The 27736-nt window shown below is 38.0% G+C and overlaps 1 protein-coding gene across 5 annotated transcripts in view; it reads right to left on the bottom strand.

Annotated features, from left to right (window-relative positions):
• Window positions 1-201: 201 nt before the first annotated feature.
• Window positions 202-27736, bottom strand: part of LOC127423191 (dynamin-binding protein-like) — a 63288-nt gene continuing 35753 nt past the window's right edge. For all 5 annotated transcript variants that reach the window (XM_051667323.1, XM_051667324.1, XM_051667322.1 and 2 more), the window contains 13 exons: window positions 15478-15674; window positions 14808-14907; window positions 14544-14691; window positions 12928-12945; window positions 9934-10133; window positions 7673-7803; window positions 7479-7583; window positions 6770-6901; window positions 4906-5238; window positions 4608-4787; window positions 4015-4213; window positions 1914-2566; window positions 202-1367 (listed from right to left, as the gene is read on the bottom strand). In XM_051667323.1, coding sequence (XP_051523283.1) covers window positions 1182-1367; window positions 1914-2566; window positions 4015-4213; window positions 4608-4787; window positions 4906-5238; window positions 6770-6901; window positions 7479-7583; window positions 7673-7803; window positions 9934-10133; window positions 12928-12945; window positions 14544-14691; window positions 14808-14907; window positions 15478-15674 — 2582 coding nt within the window. In that variant the 3' untranslated portion in view covers window positions 202-1181. The remainder of the gene's footprint in view (window positions 1368-1913; window positions 2567-4014; window positions 4214-4607; window positions 4788-4905; window positions 5239-6769; window positions 6902-7478; window positions 7584-7672; window positions 7804-9933; window positions 10134-12927; window positions 12946-14543; window positions 14692-14807; window positions 14908-15477; window positions 15675-27736) is intronic.

Below are 27736 nucleotides of genomic sequence, written 5' to 3'. Positions count from 1 at the left end.
ATGAGGTCTTTGTGACAACTGTTTTAAATACTTATTGTGGAGTAATACATACTGTTTCAATTACTACTTAAAAATAGTCAACAGTGTACACTGAACAAAGTTCAGTTAGTAAGTTAATATTTCATTCTGAAAATAGCCAAACTATTTTGTGCCAGGGTAGATACCTCTACATTGTACTGTAAGATAAAACACTCAAACAACTGTTTTTTCATCTTTTTTATTCAAAAGAGGAGAAACAGAATTGTTGACACTGGAGTGCAGAAATACATGAGAAATAAATATGACAAGATCATATTCTGTTGGTGGAACACATCAAAATGAGCTCACTGGTGCCCTGATAAACGCACTAATAACAGTGCAAAACATGTCATTATTAACTTGTAAATCAATTCACAAGTGCAAGTGGCAAATTTAACAATGCTATCAAAAAGTAAAAATGTAAAAAAAAAGAAAAAAAGAAATAGCACTGTACCTTATAAAAGTGTCTCTTGCATTTCATTTATATTTTCAGGAATATGAAATGGTCACCAGTGGTAATATCATTATGATTTGAGAGCCATGACTGGGATTAAATCCAAACACTTTTTGTAGATTGTCAGATGAGGGAGGCAACATCACAAAACACAGCACGCACTCAACCAAATGCATTTGTATCTCAGTAGCACACAAACAAACATTTATTCACTCTCTCACTCACTTAATGCCAGTCCTGGAACCTCCAAGTCTCTTTCCAGTATCATTTGCACATGCTCAATACAAGTTCTCCACTCCACTCTTAAACATAAAAGAGATCTAAGCTCTACAGAGCATTTAAGCGCTAACACTATAAAGGGAGTACCCAAGAACAGCAGGACATTTCAGACTACTTTCAGAATTTCTCCAACCCAAACTGTCTCAGTCCAGATTATTTCTTTGTTCACTCCATTACTTCAAATCCACATGCACAATCCTCTGCTGATCCATCTATGGCCACTAGGAGGCATTTAGGACTTTTAAATAGTCATTATGGAGGATACAATTTTCTTCCCATCAGTAGCAATGATCAGTTCACCATATCAGTGCATCTCCTCTATACTTAAGGCACAAACATATCCTTTTGAAATGTTTTCCCCCTTGAGTTGGCCTGTAGTGGTCTAGGGTCATTGCAGGGCTCTGGAAGTGCCCTTGTACAAATCTGCAGCTCATGTGTACTCTGATTTGCGAATGTAGTTGGATGGGACGTAACCCCTCCGTCCTCCTGCCTCGCCCAGCCACCACTCCTTGTTGCCATTCATGTCCTGAAACTCAAGGATTCGGACCCGCTGATTGGCTGATATGCTTAGCTCATTTGCACACCGTGCACTGAATGAGTAGAGAGCATAATAAATCTGAAACATAACATGGAGTAGCAAAATTAATATGGAGAATCATGGGTAATTAGCTATTGTAATGCAAAATTGGTCAAAAAATTGAGTAATAACTTCTTTAGGGAGATATAGAAGGTTTTAAAGTCAACATGAAATCAAAATTGACCCTACTAACTTCTTTAACACGTTTCTACATTTATGGTGAATGATTAATTAGTGCACGTTATTCCAAATAATTTTTTTTTAGTCTTTGTAATCAAAATGTACTTTCTCATGTGACATTACCAAGACCACTTAGATTTCAACCAACGGACGGCTGACAGTGATTCAGAAGGGGAGTAGACCTCTACAAATTGATAGGAAACTTATGTATGAAATGCCCCTTGTCATAAATTCATGAATATTTAATGCATAAAATCAAGTCCCACCCTACATTTTGTTTGGATATCCTGTTTCAGTTGGAAATACGTCATACTATGGAAGTAAAATGGGTTGTGAATGTTGTTTCATGTTGACTTCAAGTAATCAACCACTAATTTTAGAGCAATTTAGTTGTCTGTGACATACCTGGTGGCCATCCAGTTCGGGATCAGGCTCTTGATCTATATATTCTTCAGGAGGGTACTGTGGCTTCTTCTTCTGTACCGAACAGTCTCCATTTCGTCTCTCCTGTGAGCCATACGAACCACGTGAGTTGTTGTACCTCGAAGATGAGCCATTCCTTGAGTTCTTACCGGAGGAACACGAGTCTGTCTCAGAGAAGTCTGAGGGGTCTGGGTTATTGGTTGGAGTATTCTGACCAGAGTCTAAAGAGTCTCTGTGACTGGTGGGAATCCTGTATGAAGATTCGTAGTAGTCCCTGTTATTTGCAGTATTTCGATAGGCTGTCTCAGACAGTTCTTTCTGATTGGGGGAGTTTCTGATGGCGGGCTCAACAGCATCTCTTTGACTGGAAGAAGAAAGCTCTCTGTTTTTCCTGGGAGTAGCTTCCTGACACGGGCGATTGTGTGCTTGGTTTGGAGGTGCAGCTGTTGAGAAGCTGACAGTTGATGTGTCTTGGTTGAATGTCAGAGTGCTGTTGCTATTCTGGCGCGAGAACATGGGGGAGGAGCCACTGTAGCCCGACTCATTCGATGACTGACTCTCAATGGAAACATTCGACTGACTCTTACGTGGGTTGTAGGGCTTTAAGAAGGAACTATACACGAAGCCCTTTGTAACTGAAGAAACAAAGAAAAGATTTGTCAAAATACATTTACAATGACAAGACATTTATTTGCCCATGCTCACCACCATGATGTTATGGGGATGTGGATGGTTACAAGGGCATTGATATTTGGTTACTAGGGTGTTCTAGGTGGATGCTAAGGCATTGCGGTTACTGGGATGTTCTGGGTGGTTGCTAGTTGGTTACTTACTGGCTAAAGTCAAAATAGCCCACCCCCAATTCCATTACATTCTGCATCCCAGCTATGGCTTAAATCCCTCCTTCAATGCTTGTCTATGTTTTTTTTTTGGCTCGTTTTGTTAGCCAGGAGAAAACAGTATGTTTGATTGCTTAGTAAAGTAATACCAAACCTCAACAAGCATGATTTGAGTTTTTATTTGTGTTCGTTGCAGAGTTTCCACTAAGAAATGTTGGTGCCGGCCAACGTGTCCAGGAATGATAAAGTTTACTGTACAAATTGGAAAAAATCCAGTCACCTCATTTCTGTGTTTATTTAGCGCTGTAACGTGATGGACTATGCATAATATGTAATATAATAATGACACAATCAAGTAAAATTAACAATAAACGTTTGTTCATTATGGCTGCTCTTCCAATAAAAACAAACTGCAGTCATGGAATTAGCGACCATTTAAAAAAAACATTCAAAACAAAACAGGAGGGCAAAGCAAAATGCTAAATTGCAATTTGCCACATATCTTTTTGTTCACAAAGAAATATTAAAATAACAAAAATCGTTAGGTTATGTCATGTAATTTCTCGCCTTGGCTAATTTCTCACTCTTTACTTTTATGACTATTTTCCTCCAATTTTGCATAGCACAGAAGCGTTTTTCTGCCAACGTGAAGTCAAATGTGTGCAGTGTTTCTCTACAGCTTGAGATGCATATAAGCCTGGTGTTCTTCTCCTCCAGACAGTTTTAATGCAATTCTGAAGTGAGAAGCTTCTCGCTGTGGGCATGCAAGATGGAATAACACAGGTTGCTTGGCAGTAAAGCGCTGTTATCATTGGGATGGCGTCACGCTCTACATTTGTGGCATGAACTAGTTGCTGATGCTTCGTGTTAATATTTTCACAGAATATTTTTTTATTTGTCGGACACTGGGACGTTTTAATGGTCAAAAAATGGTAATTACCGGCCAAGGGAAACCCTGGTTCGTAGCACAAACAGAGCGGAATAACCGATGTGGCAAAGTTTCATACTTAGGGTTACGGGTTTGTTCAAATCCTTTTAAAATAATGGAGTGTGCTTAATTGCATATTAGTTTTTGCTGTGATACTGATAAGAGTTTTCATTGGCATCAACCACTGAACTTTTGGTATGGTGACAACCCTAGTGTAAACAATAGTAATAGCCTAAGCAAACATCTCTAATTATCTTTCTAAATTATTAAATGGAAACGCATTCAATGAATCACAAGCAGATAATGCAATACAAACCTCCGTTGTCTATTAGCCAGCGGTTCTGGCTGCCCATGGGGTCTTGCTGCTTGATGACACCCACTATGTCTCCCTCCAGTACGGACACATCCAGGTCTTGTGCTGCATTAAAATTCCTATCAGCCTGGTAGAGATTCTCTGGCCCATATCTCGCCAGAAGCCCGGCTCTCTGCTCATCTGTCTGTAGCACATGGTTTGGCTACACATGTATGGAGGAAAAGAGGAAAAGGAAGAGAGGATAATGAATAAGAGACACAAAAATAGCTTAAATCATCCTAGGTTGGTTTGTTGGTCTTAGCTGGTTTAAGCTGGTCTCCAAGCCTGGCCAAGCTAATGTTCATCTGGCCTAGCCTGGCCAAGCTGGTGTTTAGCTGGTCAACCAGCTTGTCTTCCAGCTTGATCAGCTGACAAGTGCCCTAATCCAATTAAAACCATCAAAACAGAATAGCCTAACCAGCTTGGCCACCTAAGGGTGATTTAAATAGTTTCAGCAGGGTCATAATGAAAATGTAAGGTTCAAGAAATGGGTTTAAAGCAAATTATAGATAAGATGATCAGTCCGTTTTGGATCAAGCTGCATTTGGGAAACTCACATGGCCTTGCTGTTTCTTGGAATTCTGTTTTTCCAGAGTCTTCTTTTCAAAGGTCTTGCGTACAGTCGTGGGAAGGTTGTCAGGGAAGAAACTAAAACTCTGAAGCAAATCCAACACTCGGGTGTGCTCTTCTTGAAACAAGGACACCAGATTCCCTGCTGTGCCACCCAAGCCAGACAGCTTTACGGAAGAAAAAACACATAACATTAAGAGTAAAAAAATTAAGGCAGTTACTCAACTGAAAACATCACTGGTAAAGTGTAGGTCGATCAAACTTCTTCTCCACATCTCTATTTACCTGCAGCAGTGGTTTGAGTTCTCCCAATGTGAGCGCAATGAAATCTCTCTGAGCTTTGGCGAAGCCCCTCACACAACTGGTGAACAGCTCTTCAGCTGCGCGATGGAACTTGGGCAGCTCATCCAGCAGCTGGGCGTTTAGAGCTTCGTAGTTATTCCGAGCAGTCTGCAGTTCCTCCTGCACACGCTTGTCCTTCAGCCTCTCAGCACGTTCCTTACAGTTGTCGTAGTCAAGTAGCTTGTCTCTACGCTTCTGGATCAATTTATGGGGCCCAGCGAACATATTGAGCAGCTGGGTAAGGGGAGTGATGACTAGAGCTTCTGTCCTCTCCTTCTACTCAGAGAAAGAAATTCACAAGGGTGAAGACTCGTTCAGAAGTTCATGTTATTGTTCATGCCAAAAACGTTGACATAATTTGTTCTATTTCATTCAAATCAATTTCTAATGGTGAACAAAAAGCAATATATTGACCAGGTTTACACGCACTTAAGAGAAGGGTTTATTCCAGGGTTTTTGCAGTATGCGGCATTCTGAAATGTCATGCAAACAAGAACGCTGATTTCCTTACACCGTTTAAGGGATTAAGAGAAGGCGGTTCAACACACTCAGATTTCTACTGGAAAACATGGCTTATGTGGTCATGTAAACACATAAGCGGTGTTCTAACAAGTTTTTGAAGAGTGTGCATGTGCGTAAACAGACTGGATAAAAAATGTCATGGGATGGAGCCCAACAACAAGTCAACACAGCAGAAAGAATTCCACATTTCTGGGAAAGCACATACACTATAAACTATACCCATTTTTACACACCAATGTAAAATATATATGGCCCCTCAAGTTTGCATATATGCACTGTTACATTTGGGGAATCCCAGAGTTTTACATAAGAGGGAAACCCCACTATTGCAGCACAATTCCTCAGCAGGTCACTATAGAAAGTTAAGAAAACAAACACAGGAACTACTCTGGAATATCTGGAAATAAAGCAAAGCAACGGGGAATAGAAATAGCGAAGTCTTCCTCGGATACCACGTTTGCTATTTACACTGGCGTCGATGGAAAATTACGTTGCTGTGGAGAAAGCTGCTTACTGACCGAGCCACATGTATACGGGAGTAAAGAGTTCGCTGCTTATACAGTGCATTTAAATGGGAATGCTACTTTTTCGCAATAAGCCACTTTCTGGCGTCCATGTAAAAGTAGTCAATATCTAACTACTACAAAATCAGATAAGATGTGAGTAGTGCCTACCCATGCAAAACTTGCCCTGACAATGCGGCTGGCTGTCACTTTGTTGTGCAGTTGCTAAGGTGTTTTGAGCGTTTTTTTTTTTTTTGCCTGCTGTTTTGTGGTTGCTAGGGTGTTGCTTGATGGTTGCTAGTTGTTAGCTTACTGCCCTAAGTCAAAAGGGTTCACCCTCAAATCTCTATGATATTCTGGTCCCTAGATATAATAATAATAATTCCTTACATTTATATAGCACTTTTCTAGGCACTCAAAGCAATTTACATAGTAGCTGGCGCATCTCATCAACCACCACGAGTGTGCAGCATCCACTTGGATCATGCGATGGCAGCCATAGTTTGCCAGAACGCCCACCACACACCAGCTGTTGGTGGAGAGGCTCGGGTTCTTCCAATGCAAGGCTATAGAATTTATTTTTGCCTGTATAAATTGGTTCATGTAACAGCATCTCTCCTCAACAAGTCAAATAATTTGAGGTATCATTTATGTCTGTAGCACAAATGGTGCAGTACGAGTTATGTTCCCTAGTTAAATACAAAAACCACTAAAAATCACTAACTGCTGCTTCATCGCTGTGTTGCAGGCAAAGCTAGGTGATTTTTAGTTTCTGTACTCACAAACTCAGTAAACTGTTTGTCACTGATGCAGCGATGTGCTTTCTGGAAACGTTCAGGATCCATCTGCTGTTGCCGCTCTGTGTACATATCACAGAAACTGATGGCAGCTAGCACCTTCACTGAAGCAGACTCCTATTGGTTAGAAAAGACTGAGGTCAGAAAAATGCTTTAAAATACAGAATGGTGAAAGCGCTTTCAGGGCTCAAAAATAAGTATGGCCCAATAGCACCTCGAACTTCTACTTAGCCTTAAAACTTTCAGCAATTTAAATGTAAATTAGCAAAAACAACAACAACAACAACAACAAACTATTAAACAAATAAATTATTTGTAGTAAATATTTTTTAATGATTTTTTTATTTTTTATTTTGGCACTGGTGAAAATAGGCAATTAAAAGTCAAGTCAGGTTTATTTGTATAGCGCTTTTCACAATACATATTGTTTCAAAGCAGCTTCATGTAAAATCATGCCTTGATGTCTTAAAGCCCCCCCCCCCCCTTTGAGAAAGCCAAAAATTAACCTACCGGCCCAACTAGGCCAGGAGAAAAAAAAAAAGAAAAAAAAATCGTATTCCTAAGCCCATGTTTTGATCATCAGACAAAGAAAATACACAAACCAATAAAACGAATGGGAACATGTAAAAAGATTAAGATTAGCAAGTCACATGAGGACCTGGCAAGGTCTTGTTAATGTAAAATGAATCAATACCCGTATGTGCTGCAGATAGAGGGAGATGTCCCTGATGAAGGACTTAATAAGTTGCTCCTGGAGTCTAAATCTTTTCTCTGCATCATTGAAAGCTTCATCTTTGATCTGAGGAAGAGTGAAAGTGAGTTTGGTCAACACTAGTTCTCTGAATCCAATTAGGGATGGGTGGTGTTATTATAACAGCACTGATGTACCTGAGCTGAAATCCCAGTCAGGTGCTTGAGATGGCTGCTCACTCTGTTTGACTTCTTGATGATGGAATGCATACTTAACTTTGAGATCTTGTCAATGAGTCGGTCTTCATCACCTTTGCGGTACTTCACCACTATAGACAAGAGATGGCACCATTGAGTTATGGAATGTTCGTAGAGCCAAACTACAGCCAGATAACAATACTGCTCTGTTCCAAAACCTAGCGAGCCGCTTTTGCAGGCAGCACTTTAAGGCATCTTAGGAATGCTCCCAAATCAAAGATTGTTCCAAAAGGTAGACATGATTATGCTGCTTCCCAAGATACCTATTTTTGGACAAAATCTAAAGCAGCATTGCATGCATCCTTTGCAGAGAAGGCAATCTTACAATGCATTATGCCAGGACAAGTTAGATTTTTTTTTAAAATAAGTAATATATATATATATATATATATATATATATATATATATATATATATATATATAACTATATTTCATTAAACACTGTAAAATATAGCTAAAAAGTGCATTTTTACTCTGTGACTTGTGTGTGCTAAGTATTTTTATTCCTACTTGTTTGTCATGAAGAGTTGCTGCCAAGTCATGTTAAGATTTGAATGCTGCCTATAAGGGGCGATTCAGACCGAACACGTTCTCGCTCTAAGGAAAGCTAGATGCAGCGCAAAGAACAGAACAAAATGAAGGTGTCTTGAGATGTGTTTTTATACGTTTAAGTTCTTTTAACTTGACATAGCATCTAAAAAACGCTGCGCTCCTGCATAAGACTCTGAAAAACTGTGAGACATTGTGCAACAGTCACAGACATCCGTCTAGTGAATGTTTACATAATTATTTTTTTTTTTAAATAATGAAAAACAGCGCAGATGGACACAAAACATATTCAGTGTAAACGGACCCTTAGAAGGCAAATACCTATGTAGGCAATGGACAACGAAGCAACTCCCAAGGTTTTGGAAGATAGCCTATGTAACATCCCACACTGCCTGGCCAAAAAAAAGTCGCCGTTTGGATTTAAATAAGAAGATACTTAAGAGTCTATGATTGGATCATTATTGCAATGATTAATATGTTTCAGCTGGCAACAATTCTTATAACCCTAACTGATCCAGTGTGTAGCTTCTCTTTTCTTAAACAACCATGTCACATCTTGTGGTCATGGACATTTTTTTACTGTGTTTCAGAAGGGGCAAATTATTGGCCTGCATCAAGCAAAGAAAACAACTAAGGAGATAGGGAAGCATAAAGATTGTACTGTGGAGCAATGGAAAAAGGTCATGTGGTCTGATTAGTCCAGATTTACCCTATTCCAAAGCGATGGGGCGTCAGGGTAAGAAGGGAAGCGATGCACCCGTCATACATAGTGCCCACTGTACAAGCCTCTGGAGGCAGTGTTATGATCTGGGGTTCAATTGATTCAATTGATCAGGTCTAGGCTCAGCAACGTTATGCAGCAATAAAATGAAGTCAGCTGACTACCTGAATGTACTGAATGACCAGGTTATCCCATCAATGGATTTTTTCTTCCCTGACAGCACTGGCATATTCCAAGATGACAATGCCAAGATTCATGGGGCTCAAATTGTGAAAGAGTGGTTCAGGGAGCATGAGGAATCGCAGGTCGTGGGTAGGAAAGGCACAGGTATCACACACACAGGACGAGCTGATGCAGCGCAGCAGATGGCAGTCCAGAGTTACAAACGTTTTTGTACTTCTTCAAGAATTTACAAAATTACAATTCTGAGTTTGCAAGTTAGTGTATGAAACTGGTGTAACTGCACAGACCGAACGATTCAAAATGGCGATGTTTATTATGCAATTTCTCTGTATGTAGCCTCGAATAGGTCTTTAATTCAAGCCGTCAAACCACAAAGCGACATACTTGTGTAGGCTATATGAAAGATTCTTATTCACAATATATCATCCAGTGATGGCTAGAGTAAAATATATTGGTACTTTGATAATGATTTGGGTCGAATTTAATGGAAAACTACGTGAGTTGCGCTCCCTGGCACTTCAGAATTTCGGGTTCTAATTTTTTGAACACGCCATGTTGTCTACCAGAAGCTGTGAGACCCCCTTTAATTTACCCTGCCGCTCACACTTAACTAAAGTTGTGTTGAGAAATATGTTTGAAAAGACAAAATATATATTGGGAAAATCTTCAGATTATCGATGCGTAAAAAAGGCATCGATCCCAAGCCTAATATTAACTTTTCAACTTGCTGACAGCTACACCCACATACCAAGGTCCTTTCTCCTTTTGAATTCGTTGATATTGACATTGATCTCTTTAATGGACATCACTGTCTCGGCAAGTTGCTTCCTGTCGTGATGTGACTCTGGAGTGGTGTTAAGCATTTCCATAAGGAGCAGGGGGTAACGCATCACTCTCTGGACTGGCTTTATCAAGAATGAACCCAAATTAATGTAGTTTGTCTTTCCCCTGTGACAGAACAACAGAGGGAGAGAGAAAGAGCAAAAGTGAGAATAGAATTAGTCACATATCAAGGTTGCATTCTTCATCCTCCTCTGACAGCAAGCTGGGTCACTGCCACACATTGTTTTCATCCATCAATTACCAACTGGCTTACTGTCACCCATTTTAAAAAAAACACTTTGTTAGAGACACTCTAACAAAAGAACAAGAGAGCACAATTTCTGTCTGATGGGATGAAAAGGTTTACAGTGGCCCCAGTGTATCTGGACACTTTTTGACACTTAATGGAATATTCCGGGTTCAGTACAAGTTAAGCTCAATCGACAGCATTTGTGGCATAATGTTGATTACCACAAAAAATAATTTTGACTCATCCGTCCTTTTCTTTAAAGAGCAAAAATCACTACCACCCCTGGAGTCGCGAGTTCAAATCCAAGGCGTGCTGAGTGACTCCAGCCAGGTCTCCTAAGCAACCAAATTGGCCCGGTTGCTAATGGAGGGTAGAGTCACATGGGGTAACCTCCTTGTGGTCCCTATAATGTGTGGTTCTCGGTCTTGGTGGCGCACGTGGTGAGTTGTGCGTGGATGCCGTGGAGAATAGCGTGAAGCCTACACACGCACTATGTCTTCGCAGTAACGCGCTCAACAAGCCACGTGATAAGATGCGCGGATTGACCGTCTCAGACCAAATTAGGGAGAAAAGGGGAGAAAAAAACAAACAAATAAAGAGCAAAAGTCAAAGTTACATTAAGGCACTTACAATGGAAGTGATTGGGGCCAATTTTTTGGAAGGTTTAAAAGGCAGAGATGTGAAGCTTATAATTGTATAAAAACACACTTTAATTCTTCTGTTAAAACCTATGTATTATTTGAGATGTCATTTTTTTAGGTTTTATAGTTTGTTGACATCACATGGTCATGGCAACGAAGTTGTAAAATTGGCTATACTTTTACACAGAAAAGGTTAGTAAGCGATTTTATCACACTGAAATCATGTTAACACGCATATTGTTTATGTCTTGTGGCTATACTTTTGAAATAGTGAGTATTTTAACGTTTACGGATTGGCCCCATTCACTTCCATTGTAAGTGCCTCACTGTAACCACGATTTTTCTTTTTTTTTAAAAAAACATTTACATTTACATTTATGCGTTTGGCAGACGCTTTTATCCAAAGCGACTTACAGTGTACTTATTACAGGGACAATCCCCCCGGAGCGACCTGGAGTTAAGTGCCTTGCCCAAGGACACAATGGTGGTGGCTGTGGGGATCGAACCAGCAACCTTTTATTACTTACCAGTTATGTGCTTTAGCCCACTACGCCACCACCAATAATGAAATTTATTTTTATGGTATTCAATATTATGCCACAAATGCTGTTGATTGAGCTTAACTTGTATTGAAACCTGGAATATTCCTTTAAGACACTTAAAAATGTACAATATGAATTTCATTACATTACATAACAAAATATCAAACCAAGTGGCATCTACAAACATAAAGCTAGAGCTTTCTCAGAACTAACTTTACTAACTTACATTTTTTTTTTTTACCAGCTATGTTTGGTGTTTTAGTGTATGTTTGAAGGTATTTATGTAGATGTTCCCCTAAAGTGTGAAGGTTTCCTTGCAGAGTAACCACAGATATAGTTCATCACATTAATTATGTTACACCAGAACAATATATCTATTGTTTTATAATATAAAACCTAACAAATGTTTTATTTTGGATTTGCTTAAAAAGTGTGCATGTGCTCTATTTCTTTAAAATAAATGCCACTTGGTTAAATGTCTTCTATATAAAGCAAAGACCTTCATGTATTTTTAAGTGTAGTTTAAATGTCTGCATAATTTTTAGGGCCACTGTATGTGGGCAGAGCAGATCCAAATCCAGAATTGAAGCATGATATAGATGTTACAGAATGGAATATTCCAAAATGAATGAATCTGGAGCTAATTACTGGAGGATAGTATGAAAAGCTCAAAATCATGAAGCAATAAGAGTATCTTTGAATACTTGAAAACATAACAAAAAGGCATCTTTGACTGCAGTTACATTTATTTTTGCCCACATTTTTTTACATTTTATATATACTATATATACTTTCTTTTTTATTGTATAATGTGTATTCTATATTGTGTGTATTGTATACTGTACATTGTATGTTATTATTTGTATTGTGTTATGTGTAATTATGTGTATATTAGATTTTAAATTGTGTTGTGTAAATCTGATGTTTATTGTAAATTGTTATATGTCTCATCACTGTCACGACTACTATGTTGCTCAGAACTGCACCCAAGAATTTCACACACTATTGCACTTGTGTATATGGTTGAGTGACAATAAAAGTGATTTGATTTGATTTGAAATAAAAGATTGTTGGTTTACCATATCATCAGCTTACAGATTGTGTTAATAATTGTTTATCATGCCACCAGAAAGCATTAGGTCAATTGCCAGAAAAACAAAAACAAAAAGCAAACTCTAAAATAAAGAAAAATAGTTTCAATTATAAACCAATTTATTTACTGAAGTCATATTCTGACTTGATTAGGAGTTCACTAAATGCAATTCATTTGCACAAATGTTCATGGGTCTAATTTGTGCAAATGTATGCCAGAATTTGACTCTTAACAAGGAGGAACCATGACCACAAAACACACAGCATACACAAAGCATACAAGGCCCCCTGGTCACACATGCACACAAGGAGAAAAGGGTTACGCAGGTTAATAAATGTTGAGCATGCTGTCAGGCACTTCACATGCAGATGCTTTAGCGTTGCTTTAAACTTACCACTCTCTGTATATCCCTCTGTCAGTGGTGAGGTAGAGAGAGAGAGAGAGAAAGAGAGGAGAGAGAGAGGGAACAAAACACAGTTTCGCATTAAACCACCTCTATCTTTTCTTAGAAAGCCGCTAACGAGCTAATTAGATATCACAACCTTGTTTCAAACAGCTTATTTCTAAAATAATGTCAACTCCTGCCATTATGCAGTAATGAACATGAATGGAGCAGGCGAGAGGTCAAGACAATATGTTGCTTGCTGCCATGGCAACGCATGCCGTGGGTGACCTGCTTTAGGAGTGCAGTAAGCCGGTGCTGGGGCCTCCACTGGGCCCTCTCTGATCTCCCACAGTGTGCCAAAATGAAATGCCAGTCAGAGTCTAGTGCACTCGAGTGTGTCTCAGAAAGTCTGAAAGTAATAAAGGAAACTCTATCACTTTAGTACCACCAAGACATCATTCTAAAGGAGCTTTTTAGAGCTATTTATATCTGTTTTTCATTGATGAGTTTATTACAGTACCATCCCACCAGAAAACCAACATGCTTGCAATTTCTTAACTGGAGTCAGAGCCATATGGGTTAAAGCTTAGCTGTAGACTTGGCAAAGTACACACTCATTTTACAGATGCCTTGATACTCAGGACAAACAGCTTCTAGGTGAATATTTCCTCCTATTCTTTTTGCTCTTATGTCTGTCAAAGGGCTACAGCAAATAACAAGAATAAACTAAACTTGAAAACTACACTATGAGAAAGCGATTTAGTTTAAGAGAATTTGATGAGAGTTTCCCAAAGTTTACCAAAAGAAACTGGTTGTTACCTTAGGCAAATTGTGTTTATGTTCAAATAAAGCCTAATACAATACGTTTCTTCAAATACACACAACTCTGGAGAAACACGCTGGCCTGAATCATTCACCGAAACAGTGAAACTAGCAAAGTGGGGGAACTAGGTGAGGCACATTCCTCAACGCATTAATAAACCACTATTAAAGAGAACAAATAATGAAAACAGAGACACAATACAAGAAATACAAGTATTTTTATATAAAAATGTAACAAATCCAATTTCATTTATCTTTTATTGTATACTCTATGTGGCATCAGGCATAATAATCAGGTTATAGTACAATATCGAAACTTTAAAAAGTAAACAATGCGAAGCGCAAAGAGGCTTCCTGTTCAGGAATTCCAAAGATGCCTTAAGTCATCTTATATCCAGAATAAAAAAGGACTGGTTCCTCAAGATCTTGACTCTTACATTTACCACCAAGACATATCGCAATGATGACATGAGTAAGGCAGCACACCCTGTGGCATTGCCTCACCCTTTGCATTTCTACTACTAAAATCCAGAGACCAATCCTGTCACATAACATACAATTCCAGATACCATTGAAATGAATTGATCATGTGTAATGTTACATACCACACAATTAGTGTCCTACTTGCAACATCTCTCAAACAGTTATTTTGTTATATGAATGACTCATTACTAAGACTGGCATTTACTGTACATGCTCAACGGAATATGGGCATGCAATGTTTGTGGTAACCACACCATGCAGTAATCTGAAAACTGTATTTATTCATGGGGAATCATGAACTGTCCTTCACTGAAAATTACCTGAGCTTCTCCAGACACTCCAGTATGTGCTTCTGGATGTTTTCATCCTTCTCGTAGGTCTCCAGTAAAGAGATGGCATCATCGTGATTTTGGCAATAGATCTTGTAAACCTCTTCCAACTCACCTTTGTATTCCAGGAACACTTGACCTGGATGAGCAAAGAGATTGAATATGGCAAAACAGCAATACGGAAACTGTGATCTGCAATTAAAACTTTGTAAGATGTTGTGAGCTGGACCATATCTTGGGGATTTTTGCCTTTACCTATTGAGTCAGTGTCCTGGAGGGCCTTGTAGAGTCGGCGAGAAAGGTCAATTACTGAGTTAATGTTTCCAAAGAGACCATCAAAGTCAATACTCTGGACCTACAGGACGTGCAGATGAAGATTTGAAATGTTCTCATTGCACTCAATGCAAGCAGTTAACATCTGATCTGTGAACATGTAAAGCCGGGTTCAACATTGTATGATTATTGCCATGATTTTGTCATCTGAGACAAATTTCGGCGATCCTAAAATATTTCTCTTTTCAAAGGGTATAATCAGCAGTCTTTGATTGCTTAGCTTGACATGTTCACTCTCAGCCGATTAATTGCCTTTGCGATTAATGTTAGCCTCTAGCAGTGTCAGAAATTTTGCGTCACAGTCGTGCAATGTGACTGCTCCTACAATGGCCAGATGAGATAAAACATCTAGTCAAAGCCTCTAATCGGGACAACTGGGACTAAAGTCTTGGCTACAATGTGTATCGTACAGTCTGACATAATGTCGCCCAGTGTGCCATGGCTTTAACCCAAGATCTCACTGGGACCACTATCTCACTATCGTACAGTCTGACAAGCAACAATAGTAAAGTACTGTAAAAATCATACAGTGTGCACCCGGCTTCAAAAACAAAATTCATGTTTGTAGAGTGTTTGCTGGAACTCTACTGACCTGCTTCTTCTGCAGTGGTTGAATGATCTCCTTCACACACATTTGAAGGTCTTTAATGTAGTCATGCTCTGTCTGCAGAAGCTCCTCAATGACCTTTGACCTTTTCTCCAGCATCCTCTGTTCAGGGTCTTCAGTGGAAGCCGCTGAAGCTGGGGATGATTCCAGGGACTTAGGCTGGGAGGCAAGCAGGGTCATCTCTGATGAAAGAGAAAGGATGTGTCCTGGTCAGCAGCAGATAACTTACAACTTAGCTAGTGACAGATGGCACAGAACTCTTGGTTTGGCTTTAGTTTTACCAGAATACACTAGTAGTTGACTAATTCCGTTTATTTTATGGTCAGTGCCAAGATCGAGATCTGTAGAGCAGGATGGCCGATAGTCAACATAATACTGTAAGTAATACAATTATGTAAAATGCAATACATTTTCGCAGTATCAAATGACATAATTGCGAAAATTAAAAGAACACTTTTTGAATTTTTAAAACAGAACAACATTTACTCAAATAATTAATAAAATATTTCATAAATTTTTGACATAAAACTTTGACAAGGCTGTTGGTAAACTTTGAAACTGACACAATGGGGAACTATCAGTTAAGTTAATCGGCCAAGCCAACACAGTCTCAAAATGGCCAAATATCGGCCGATTAATCTGCCTGTAACTAGTACAGACACAATGGAGAACTTCACACCAGTCTGAATGGATAACTCTGTCGCTTCTGAAGGATGAGAAGAGCTCATGGGAGACATGGAGATCTGCCGCAGGAGGGCAGATCATAGTCAGTTTGCTCTGCATGTTGCCATTGGCTTTCCAGAGGATGTCATGGCTTGGAGTTGAGTTTGACTGCTCTTTGATCTCTTTGGTCCAAATTGGCACTCAAACGGGTCTGGGGCAGGAGAGTGTGGGAGGGAGATTCACTATTACGCATCGGTGCCTTCCCACAATTCTGCCAGAGATAATGCTTTATGAAGTTACAAAGGACTGTCAAAGCAAGCAGTGAGACATGGGCCCTCTCAGGAGGCTGGGGGAGGCAATTGAGGTGGGGTCTGGGACTCTGCATAAGACTGTGAAAGCTCAGATAGAAAACTATATACGAGTTTCAAAATAAAGGATGCAAAATATTTGGAGTTCAACAAAACTGTGAGGATTCATATGGAGTGTATGCAATCATGATATGTGAGTTTCAGTATCTTTTTACAGTCAAAAAGAGAGTTTAGCAGATTTAGCATGTCTCAGGCTTAAGGCTTCCAAGACATCTGATGTGGTAACTCACGCTGACATCATGCTACAATAAATCTTTTATGTTGCTGATTCGTTAAAAGACTGATACGAGATTAGAGCCTGAATGGCCTTGTAATTCCGTTGCATATTTGACCTCTGAAACATTACAGCAAAACTAAAAAACAGCCAAAATAAAATGTTCGTCTGAACATGGGAGTAGGTAATAATCTATGAGGTGATAGTGTAGTTTTTCAATTTAGTAAGTATAGTAAGCACATGAAAATTCATGTGCAAGATTTAATTTCCTTAGTTTACGAGAATACTTGGAAATAATCTAGGGTGGGGCTTGAATTTGTCCATCAGGGTTTTATTGGATAACGACAAGTGGTCTATTACATTGTTGGCTTATATTATTATTTTTCTGCCAGTGCAGCCTCGTTTACGTCAGCAATAATGAAAAGTCGTTTCAGAGGTGGAGAAATTTTGGTGAAATATAAATTAAAACAACCTTTTTCAAAAAAGTATCATGCACAATAAAACCAGGCACACAATTAGTGAAGTAAATGGGGTAAATTCTGATTTAATCTTTAAATTCACATAATGCATTAAATGATGGCATGATTAACTGCCTTTCCCCGGTTTTTACCACCGATATCCTTACAGAGGTCACATTTATAGTGTTTTCCTGTAATGTACAGTTATTTTCCAAGTCTTTTTACAAAGCCCACATGATGCACATTGTGAGGTCCATACTAACCACTTGATTAAAAAAAACAACACAAAAAAACAAAACAATGTTTGGTTTGTACAGCATCATCCATCCATGCACTTATTGCTCTACTTTACATACATACACACTAACACACACATTAGCCCTACAATGCTGTTCTGACCCACATTTGGATAACAGGCCTAATGTATTCATTGTTCTTAACAAAATAATCTTCAAAGAGGAAATTCTCCCACAATTGTTCATTCAGATGGTCTCAGAGTTTTGACTCAGCTATGATGCTTAAAGAGATAGTTCACTCACTATTCACTAACCCTCATGTCATTCCAAACCCATATGACTTTCTTCTGTGGAACACAAAACGGTGATGTTAGGCAGAATGTTAGCCTCAGTCACCATTCTCTTGTATGAATTAAAGGGAATGGTAACCGAGGCTAGCATTCTGCCTAACATCTCATTTTGTGTTCCATGGAAGAAAGAAAGTCATACGGTTTTAGAACAAAATGAGGGTGAGTAAATTATGACATAATTAAAAACATTTTTTATTAACTATAAGCGCAGACAGACTAAAACAAGAGCTGTTGAAGGTCCACTCACTTAAGACAAATTTGAACATTAACAGACAAGGAAACTGACTCAGATATGAGTAATTCATACTGAAACTTTGATTAGTTGGATTGCTTTTGCTGTATCATAGTGAAACAGAAATAAAACAAAACAATTCAGAAAGTCCCATATGAAAATCAACTAGTTATATTTTTACAAAATTTTGTCAGGAACATTTGAATGATAGCGTACATGATTTCCAATAAGTGTAATCAAAACTCAAGAGTTGAATCAGGGTGTTTGACTATCCGTGGGTGTGTAGTGATTTAAGATTTAGCGAAGGTGGAGAGTGCAAAGGTGAAAACAGGTGTAAATATATTAGATATACAGATAGCCAGAGGCACATAGAAAGGGAGAGAGAAAAAGAGGGAGTGTTAGAGAGAGAGAGAAGATTCAGTAAGATCAATGTGCAGAAGAACTAAAATGTAATGCCAGGACTATGTGTGCCAGAGCTCAACAAGATCAGAATGTGTGCCGTGGCCTGGTGAATGGCAGAGAGGGTAATTTCAAGCAGGCACACACACGTACAATGGTTTCTCTTTCGGTCTTTGTGGACATAATTGATTGTGACATTATGTTTGGTCTGCTTCCAGGGTCAAGCTCCAGCCAGTGCACTCCATGTGGCTCACATGAGACAGCGGGAAGCCTTGTTTAAAATTCTGACCCCATAGTGAGTGTGTGTGATCTTGCTGATTGTTTGACAAACCAAACACCAATCACTGTAATACAATTTTCTCTGGTTTTCCAGTGAAAATACATAACGATCACACGGGAGTTCAGCATGTTGCTTCCGAATGTTCGAGTGCCCTGACATCAGTCCAGTTATGGTGAGTTACTGATATGCGTCATCTCCCATACAAAATATTTGCCTTGGTTCAAATACATTCTCCTGCGGTGCGACCAAAAAGCGCATTGTATCAGCCACAAGGGAGACCCGGGTTCTCGTCCCACATAGAAAACAGGAAGTAATTTTGTTTAAATAATCAGTGACGAGCGCGATTCGGTGGTTCTATTTTTCCTCTAAGATTTCATTTTTACTCCACTGATGGTTAGGTTTAGGGTTGGGGAGTAGCCTTAATACAATAAGCATTCCTCTCCAATGCATTACAGCCTTTAAATCTAAAAACAACTCTCTTTTGGCAACCACATTTCCCGCTTCAACAACTGGGGCCAGTGCTTTGAATTTCGGTAAGCACAGACCGAGTTTAGCTCAAGAAAATTCAACCTACTGTTTCCGAATTTACTGAGATCAATCAAAAGTTCATTACTACAACATAACTTCTGTTCATAATTGTGCAAGACTTGTTTTCAGAGAATAAATCTGAAAACAGTTTTTTGTTTCTTAACCTATGGGCAAACTGATTTAACAATTTACATATTGAAAATAATTAAGCTTAAAATCACAAAATTTGGTTAAATTTATGCTTAAAACAAGACCATTTCTTGTCTTAATTCAAGATATATTCTCTGAAAACAAGGCTTAATATTCTATGTAAAGTAATTTTAGATAACTGAATAAATGTATTAAGGATTTTTAGATAACTGATTGAATAACAAGACAAAAATACCAATTGAGAAAATTACTTCTTGCAGTAAATAAATAGCAAGTATTCTGACATCCTTGCCAAGATGGATGATTTAAAATAACTTTCCAACATAATTACAAAGGAATTCACACAGACAGCTTAATGGATGTTGTCTCTTTCAAATAGTTTCATTATTTGATCAAAATAAAATGTACATAAGCAGTGTGTCAAAACAAAATGATTGACATCTAGCATTGACCAGACCTCAAAACACATAAAACCTCAATTAAATATGTAATGGTTAAAATTAGGCATTGGAACACACCAAAAGATTTGAAACCTATCAAAGTTCACACTCTATAAACCATCAGCCAAGCCTACTGATTTGAAAAGGCCTCAGTGCTGTCAAGACTAATCAAACTAAACATGATACAAAACACTTCCTTTCAAAAACACCCACTTTAACCCACGAACCTTACACTTTGCAAATCATACTAAACCAATGCACCAATATCAATTAATCTATGCAGTTTCCCACCAAAAGACTTTAAGGCATCTTTAAAGCGTTCAAAAAAAAGAGTGTGAGAGGACCCGCCTGTTATCCCCCCAATCGCTTCGTCTTCATTGCCACACACAAACACACACCAACAGAGGTCACAGGCGGTGCATTCTTTTACAGCTTGATTTGAATTGCTCTGTCCCACATGTATCAACATGGAAGACTCTTTCTTGAGGAGACAAACTTCATTCTGTCCCCACATTACCATCTGAATGCATGGGAACCTGCACTATTACACACAACTGAGTGAGCATTGCCAAAGCTACCCACACACTAAAGCCTGGAGCTGGAATTATGGTGCTGGTGCACACACATACACGGCTCCACGTTTTGGGAGTGACCAGCCACTTGGGGCTTGGCTCCACCTCACTGAGCCTGAATTTCATCAAGATCTTGAGGTTCTCTCAATGCCAAGGCCTCTTTGCCTCTCAGTATTTCTTTTCAAAGTGGAATGCTTTGTTCAGGTGTACCAGAGCAGGAGCAGGTGGGCACTCGTTTCATTTTATGAGCTTTAAGCTCCTTCACTTTCAAGCATGATTAGTGTTAGACTCATATGTGTTTTTCAATGGTCAATGCCAATAATACAGTATCTAGCGTGGCAGATGTGTGCTATAATACCAATATGATGGTTATTGCAAATGAGAAAAAAAAAAAAAAATATTTAAATTTACAATTAATTTAATTTACTTTTACAATATTAAATAAAACAATTCACTAAATATATTTGATAACAGAAAAATGCTTGTTGTTGGAACTGGCAAAAGGGGAGCTTCCACTTCTGCTAATCAAACAAACAGGCATTTTTAACAACCGATGCCAATAATCTCAAAATGGCAATATAGATAATCTGATATATTGGTCTATCAGAGAATCAGAATCAGAATGAGCTTTATTGCCAAGTGTTCTCACGTACACAAGGACATTTTTTTGGTGACAGGAGAAACAAGTGCACACAGAACATTACAATGAGACACAAAATATAAAACAAGCTAAGAGTATAAATAGACATACAAATAACCAGACATATAACATAGAATGGCATATATACATGTGCAAGTGGTAATGTATGTGCAAGGAAAGGGGTATGTACAGTTATTGAATTAAATATGTGAATTTACATATGTACATGATATATATTCATTTACATTATTGCACTATGGGGGAGTCCTGAGGCAGTTTAATTGCTCATGTGGAAAATGGCCTGAGAGTAAAAACTGTTCTTATGCCTGGATGTCAATAAACATAATTAAAATAAACCTTTTATAAAAAGCTGAAGTGTGTAATTTCAGTGACTTTAGTGTCACCAAACAGAATTGCAAAAATGACAGTGTTCAAACAAGTTTCCCAAAAAGCTATTGGACAAAAAGATAGTCCCGCCCCAAATTCACAGCACTGATTGAGCCAATGTTGCTGAAACAAACAGAACAATGTTTTAAAAGCCCCACAGAGCCCCAGTGCTTCCACCTTTTTTTTTTTAAATCATCCTACAGATGGTTACTAATAGTTGTCTCTGCATATTAAGCAGGGATAGGTCAAAGTATTTTAACATTGAAAAATATTATTATACACTCCAGCTTTAAATCTTCAAAGTCAACCAATTAGGTCAGTTTGCCAGAACAATTGTACTATAAAAGAAAGCAAAATGTTCTTAAGGAAACAATATTTTATGACTATGAAACCGAAATTATAACAATTGTTATTCATGCGAAACTCAAGGGTGTTTTATGGTCTGACTTTGTTCAATGAGCTGTTTGTGTGTCCCTGTCTAGTCTAAGGTCACACACACACTATCAGGGCTGTGTGTTCAACACAACGTTCACATAAAAACACCCAGTTTCCATGGATATCTTTGACAACTGAAAATTGAAAGTAAGGGTAGGAGCAAGTCACAAATAGTATGCGAGTGAATGTGAGTCTGACAGAGTGTGTAATATTCAAGTTCCATTTGCTTGCAAGCCACAGAGGAATAATGCATTAAACAAATATCTGTATGACAGATTTACATGATTAAGATAGTATTAAGAAAGTCAACAATGGAAAAAGACACTGTTTTAAATTATACCCAAATTGCAGGGATTATAAAGTAGTGTTGAAATGAAATTAAACAAAAATCCTTCCCAATGCATTATATAAGAAGAGAAACAGCGTTTGTTCCAACGTCTTTACAAACTATTCAAGTTACACCACACACTCTCATTCTCTCATCTCTCAGTCTCATTCTGGTATAGAAATCTGCGTCATTGTTACTGTTTATTAATCTTTTTTTTTTGTTGTTAAAAAGGGCTGCTGGTTCACATTCCAGTTCTCCATGCCTTAGATGTATGATTTGTGTGGGATGTGACACACCCATACCAAACGTGCATTCCGTCTAACCACTCCACATCCACTCTGACTCATATCTGTTTCAAAATATACTACCTGGAAACCTTACTTGGAAATTTAAATAAAGACATTTAACGCCCCATGTTTGCTATTAAGTGTGAGAACAGATTCATTTTTGTAGTTTTAAATGTCATCTCCAACTCTTGACACCCTAAAAAGATTCTTCTCTGTGGTAATTATGCAAAGTAATGAACAGGAATGCCAAATGGAAATTTAGTGAAGAGATTTAGACTGAGCTTTCTGATGGAATCTATTATTGTCTTAAAATCAATATCCAAGTCCAGACTTGGCTATCAGAGTGTACTTGGATCACATAAAAACAGCAACTACTGTACCTAAAAAAAAAACAAAAAAATAGTCTAATTTTTATCTAGATTTTATTTATGTCTAATCAATAGGGTGAACAGTTTTTTTTTAAGTCTAGTCAGCCTACCATTATTCTTTGGGTGTCATATCTTTTGTTTAAAGATGAAGTGTGTAATTTCTGCACCACTAGCGTCACCAAATGGAATTAATAATGATTGTTTTCAAACAGTTTTCCCAAACCATCCTGTCTTCTATTGATTGGTGAAGTTACTGCAATGGCAACAAGATAAACTGAAGCTAATTTGCTGAAAGAAGTTCTAAAATGAAAGTATTGGTAAATTAACCAGCTTTTATTCTCTGCAATGTCATCCAATTAAGAACCACAAATTATACCAGAGACAGATACAAGGATATTGAGGATCTTTAAGTCAGGCAGTGAACTTAACAGCTGAAACCAGGACATCATAACATTTTAAGTGAATTGTCGAGGCACACCTTGTGAAACCGGTACTGTCTTGGGTAAACCGGGACCCTATTTATTAGTCAGCTGGCAACAAGTTAGTTTGTCTGCTCTTGTTGTGGACAAACCAATAGTTATATTTCATTAAAACACTGGCATATACTGTACTTTGTAAAACCTGTCTACCCTACTCACATTCAACATCATCCAAATCTCACAATTAACCCAGCTAATCTACATGCTACGCCTGCATATCAAGTTCATAAAACCACCCCTTTCCCACATCTTCAATTGCTGAATCTGATAAGATCACTCTCATGACTCAAAGTGCATATTGGTGCTGTTTAAGTCATTTAGCCATATACAGTATAATCTCCTAAACAAGCGGACATTAGCATTACAGAGATTTTCTGTAATTACATGCATTATAATGCTCCAGGCCCCTTTATCAGGGGGCCCACAGGGACAAAGCAAGATGTCTACGCACAAAAAGAAAGACGTGATATACAGCTCCACCGTGAACGCTCTCTCTACAGCTACACAAAGAAGAGCTTTCGTCATAGATACGGTCATAGATCCTCTGTCAAAGACCCTCAAGCCTTGAACCTCACAGATGTGGCAGTGCCAGAGCACTGATAAACTTGGCAGCCATAAAACATACAATTATTAAAACACTTGTGGTCAGGAGGCATCATGAAACTAAACTTATTTGGAGATGATGCCCTGGCTGAATTATGAATGCGGCTTAACGATTGCTGTAACAAAGCAGATAGCCGCAGTATGCCGGCTGATTAATATTGTGGAGGATGAAAGTTTAAGGGATTTAATGCCCATTGCAATGAAAATGCAACCTCGTGGGGACTAGTTCTTTCAAATAATCAAACTCCCACTCAGACTTTGGGAAATGTTCAATGTTACTTGAACTGGTGCTATTTTATTGCATTTCTATTACGGATGTCCCGATACCATTTTTTTGAGACCGAGTACGAGTCCAATACCTGTTTTTTTTTTTCTCCCTGAACTGCATATCAACAGTTCAATTTTATCATCAAAATGGTGTTTAAATAAATTCATTAGAAATGTAATCAAATAAAAGTATAACAATTAATTTTCAACATGATATTGTATTCTTTTTTATAAAATTGAGTGCTTTTATTCAGAACCTCACAGCACCATCTAAAATACAATGGAGTTATATTTGATCAAAAAAAGTGCAGCATAACTGAGCATCACAGATGTAAGATATTGCTTAAATATAATACAATTACAATTTATTTATTTATTTATTATTATTATTATTAGTTGTAGTAGTAGTATAACGGTTTTTAATTTAAATTGAGCTTTCATTTTAAAGTGTTTCTGTGCTGTTATGACCAAGTTGCTCTGATGTTATGACAAGCTTCCCACTCTGGAAAAGCAGGTCACTATGTAACTCAAAGTGATTATTAAACCGCAAACGCTGCTATTTAATTAATAAGTATGTACTTTGTTTGTGCCTCATGCTACAAAGTGAATTTGCACTCTGTTCGCTGTCATCTGCTTCAAACAGAGCACTCAATGCACAAGATGGTGTTCCTTGTATAAGCTGAGGACTAAAAGGTATGTGCAGCTGGCGCTGCACAACACTGTCTCCACACATGCACATTCACAGCACGCCACTCATGCAAACTATATAATTATATCATTAAATCACAGCTTTTGCAGTAAAATAATCTCACTAGGACATAACGTGATTATAATTTGTGCACTGAATGTTTACGTAATGACATTCGTATGTCAGAGGTATCGGTTTTTGGTATCGGAGCATTTTTCCAAATACGAGTACCAGTACATGAGCACGGTATCGGACCCGATACCAGTATCAGTATCGGGACATCCCTAATATCTTTATATTGTGGAAGGCTTTGTTTGGAAAATGTTAATAAAGCATTATATTGTTACATATTATATTATATATTTTGTTTTCTTTCCTAAGAAGGAAATAAATGCATTTTGACAGGAAAAGAAGTATATTTAGTCAAATTTCAGCACTTTCAAAATCTGCAATTAATTGCTATTAACTTTTAACGATTTTGAAGAAATTGGTACTTCTATTCACCAAAGTGGCATTCAACTGATCACAATGTATAGTCAGGACAATAATAATGTGAAGAATTACTATTACAAATTTAAAAAAAAATTTGGAACTTCTTAAACTACTTCAAAGTGTTCTCATCAAAAAATCCTCCATGTGCAGCAATGACAGCTTTGCAGATCCTTGGCATTCTAGCTGTCAGTTTGTCCAGATACTCAGGTGACATTTCACCCCACGCTTCCTGTAGCACTTGCCATAGATGTGGCTGTCTTGTCGGGCACTTCTCACGCACCTTACAGTCTAGCTGATCCCACAAAAACTCAATGGGGTTAAGATCCATAACACTCTTTTCCAATTATCTGTTGTCCAACATCTGTGTTTCTTTGCCCACTCTAACCTTTTCCTTTTGTTTTTCTGTTTCAGAAGTGTCTTTTTCTTTGCAATTCTTCCCATAAGACCTGCACCCCTGAGTCTTCTCTTTACTGTTGTACATGAAACTGGTGTTGAGCGGGTAGAATTCAATGAAGCTGTCAGCTGAGGACATGTGAGGTGTCTTTTTCTCAAACTAGAGACTCTGATGTACTTATCCTCTTGTTTAGTTGTACATCTGGTCTTCCACATCTCTTTCTGTCCGTGTTAGAGCCAGTTGTCCTTTCTCTTTGAATACTGTAGTGTACACCTTTGTATGAAATCTTCAGTTTTTTGGCAAATTCAAGCATTGTATAGCCTTCATTCCTCAAAACAATGATTGACTGACGAGTTTCTAGAGAAAGCTGTTTCTTTTTTGCCATTTTTGACCTAATATTGACCTTAAGACATGCCAGTCTATTGCATACTGTAGCAACTCAAAACAAACACAAAAACAATGTTAAGCTCCATTTAACGAACCAAATAGCTTTCAACTGTGTTTGATATAATGGCAAGTGATTTTCTAGTAACAAATTAGCAATTTAGCATGATTACTCAAGGATAAGGTGTTGGAGTGATGGCTGCTGGAAATGGGGCCTGTCTAAATTTGATCAAAAATAACTTTTTTCAAATAGTAATGGTGCTGTTTGTTTTTACATCAGTAATGTTGTATACTTTGTGATAAGTTGAATGCCACTTTGGTGAATTAAAGTACCAATTTCCTTCCAAAACGGCAAAATCTGTACATTATTCCAAACTTTTGGCCGCCAGTGACTTGACAGTCAGTAATCATGCATTTTCGTTGTAAGCAAAAGAGCAGCTTTGACATTTAGGCCAGAAACATACTTTACGCAAGTACGAGTAGTACACAGATTTAATTGTATAGAGATCAAATTTAGACACGTGAATGGAACATTTCAGCCACTGCGTTTTAGACGACACTTAATTTTTTAATTATAAAAAATAAAAATAAACATTTGGAAGTTGCATTTACTGTGAATTCAACTTTGCTCAAAAACTGAGAGGGCATATGCCTCTTCCATTTTAATGAGCATTATGCCTAAGCTCTTAGCTGTATGATGTGACACAATGTAGGTAAATATAGCATACACTATATGCACACTTGTCTATATCATTATTTGTATGTGGCTACTTCAATACATAAAACAAACCTCAGAACAGGTGGGTAAATATTCTTAAAAAATTTAGTAATTCAAGGGCAAAAGCAATGATGTGTGGCAAAAAGCAGTAGCATGACCTCCAGAATTTGTTTTCCAGGGAGTGTATGAGAGTTCCTGACCTACATTAACTAGCTAATTCCCTCCTCAACCTGTGACTTGGGGTTTTTGTCTGCCAAGCTGGCACTTGATTTAATGTTGTTCAAATGTTGTGTGAAGGTTGGCTGAAGGTTTCCACCTAATCCCTTTTCAGCCCACTGACATGGCCAGCTGCACAGGGATTATGTAGACCAGCAACAGGCAACTCAGTTGAGGAAGGCACACCAACACATACTGTTTACATACACATGCACACACAATATGCATACTATCATCAGTGGGAGATCGTTAGCAGCAAATGATTTCTAAAATTCCAAGTAAACTTGATTGTTGATTAACGAGTCACAACAAGCACTTAATTCAAATTCATCCATATACTAAATAACACCAAGAAGTTGTCTGTAAAAAGGCTAGATGTTTGCTTCAAAGCTGCAGTTTATCTAAATAATCTAAATAACACTTAAAGTAATTGGAAATAGTAATTTCATTTAAATGTATTTAGTCTGTAGTGGATGACTTTTTTTCAGAAACTTCCCCAACATTGATATCTTTAGGAATTGCTGTTTGACAGCACACTTCCTATTACTTGAGGAACATTTACAAAATTGGATTTAAAGAAAGAGTAAAGGCAAGCCAAAAAAGAGGGGGAGTACAATTCTGTCAAGCTTAAAACAGATAACCTCACACTCATAGTCAGAAAGGGTCAG

Source organism: Myxocyprinus asiaticus, chromosome 32, assembly GCF_019703515.2.
Source record: "Myxocyprinus asiaticus isolate MX2 ecotype Aquarium Trade chromosome 32, UBuf_Myxa_2, whole genome shotgun sequence".
NCBI classification, from domain to species: Eukaryota; Metazoa; Chordata; class Actinopteri; order Cypriniformes; family Catostomidae; genus Myxocyprinus; species Myxocyprinus asiaticus.
Note: the sequence above shows the minus strand (reverse complement) of the source record. Positions and strands in the feature narration are given on the sequence as shown.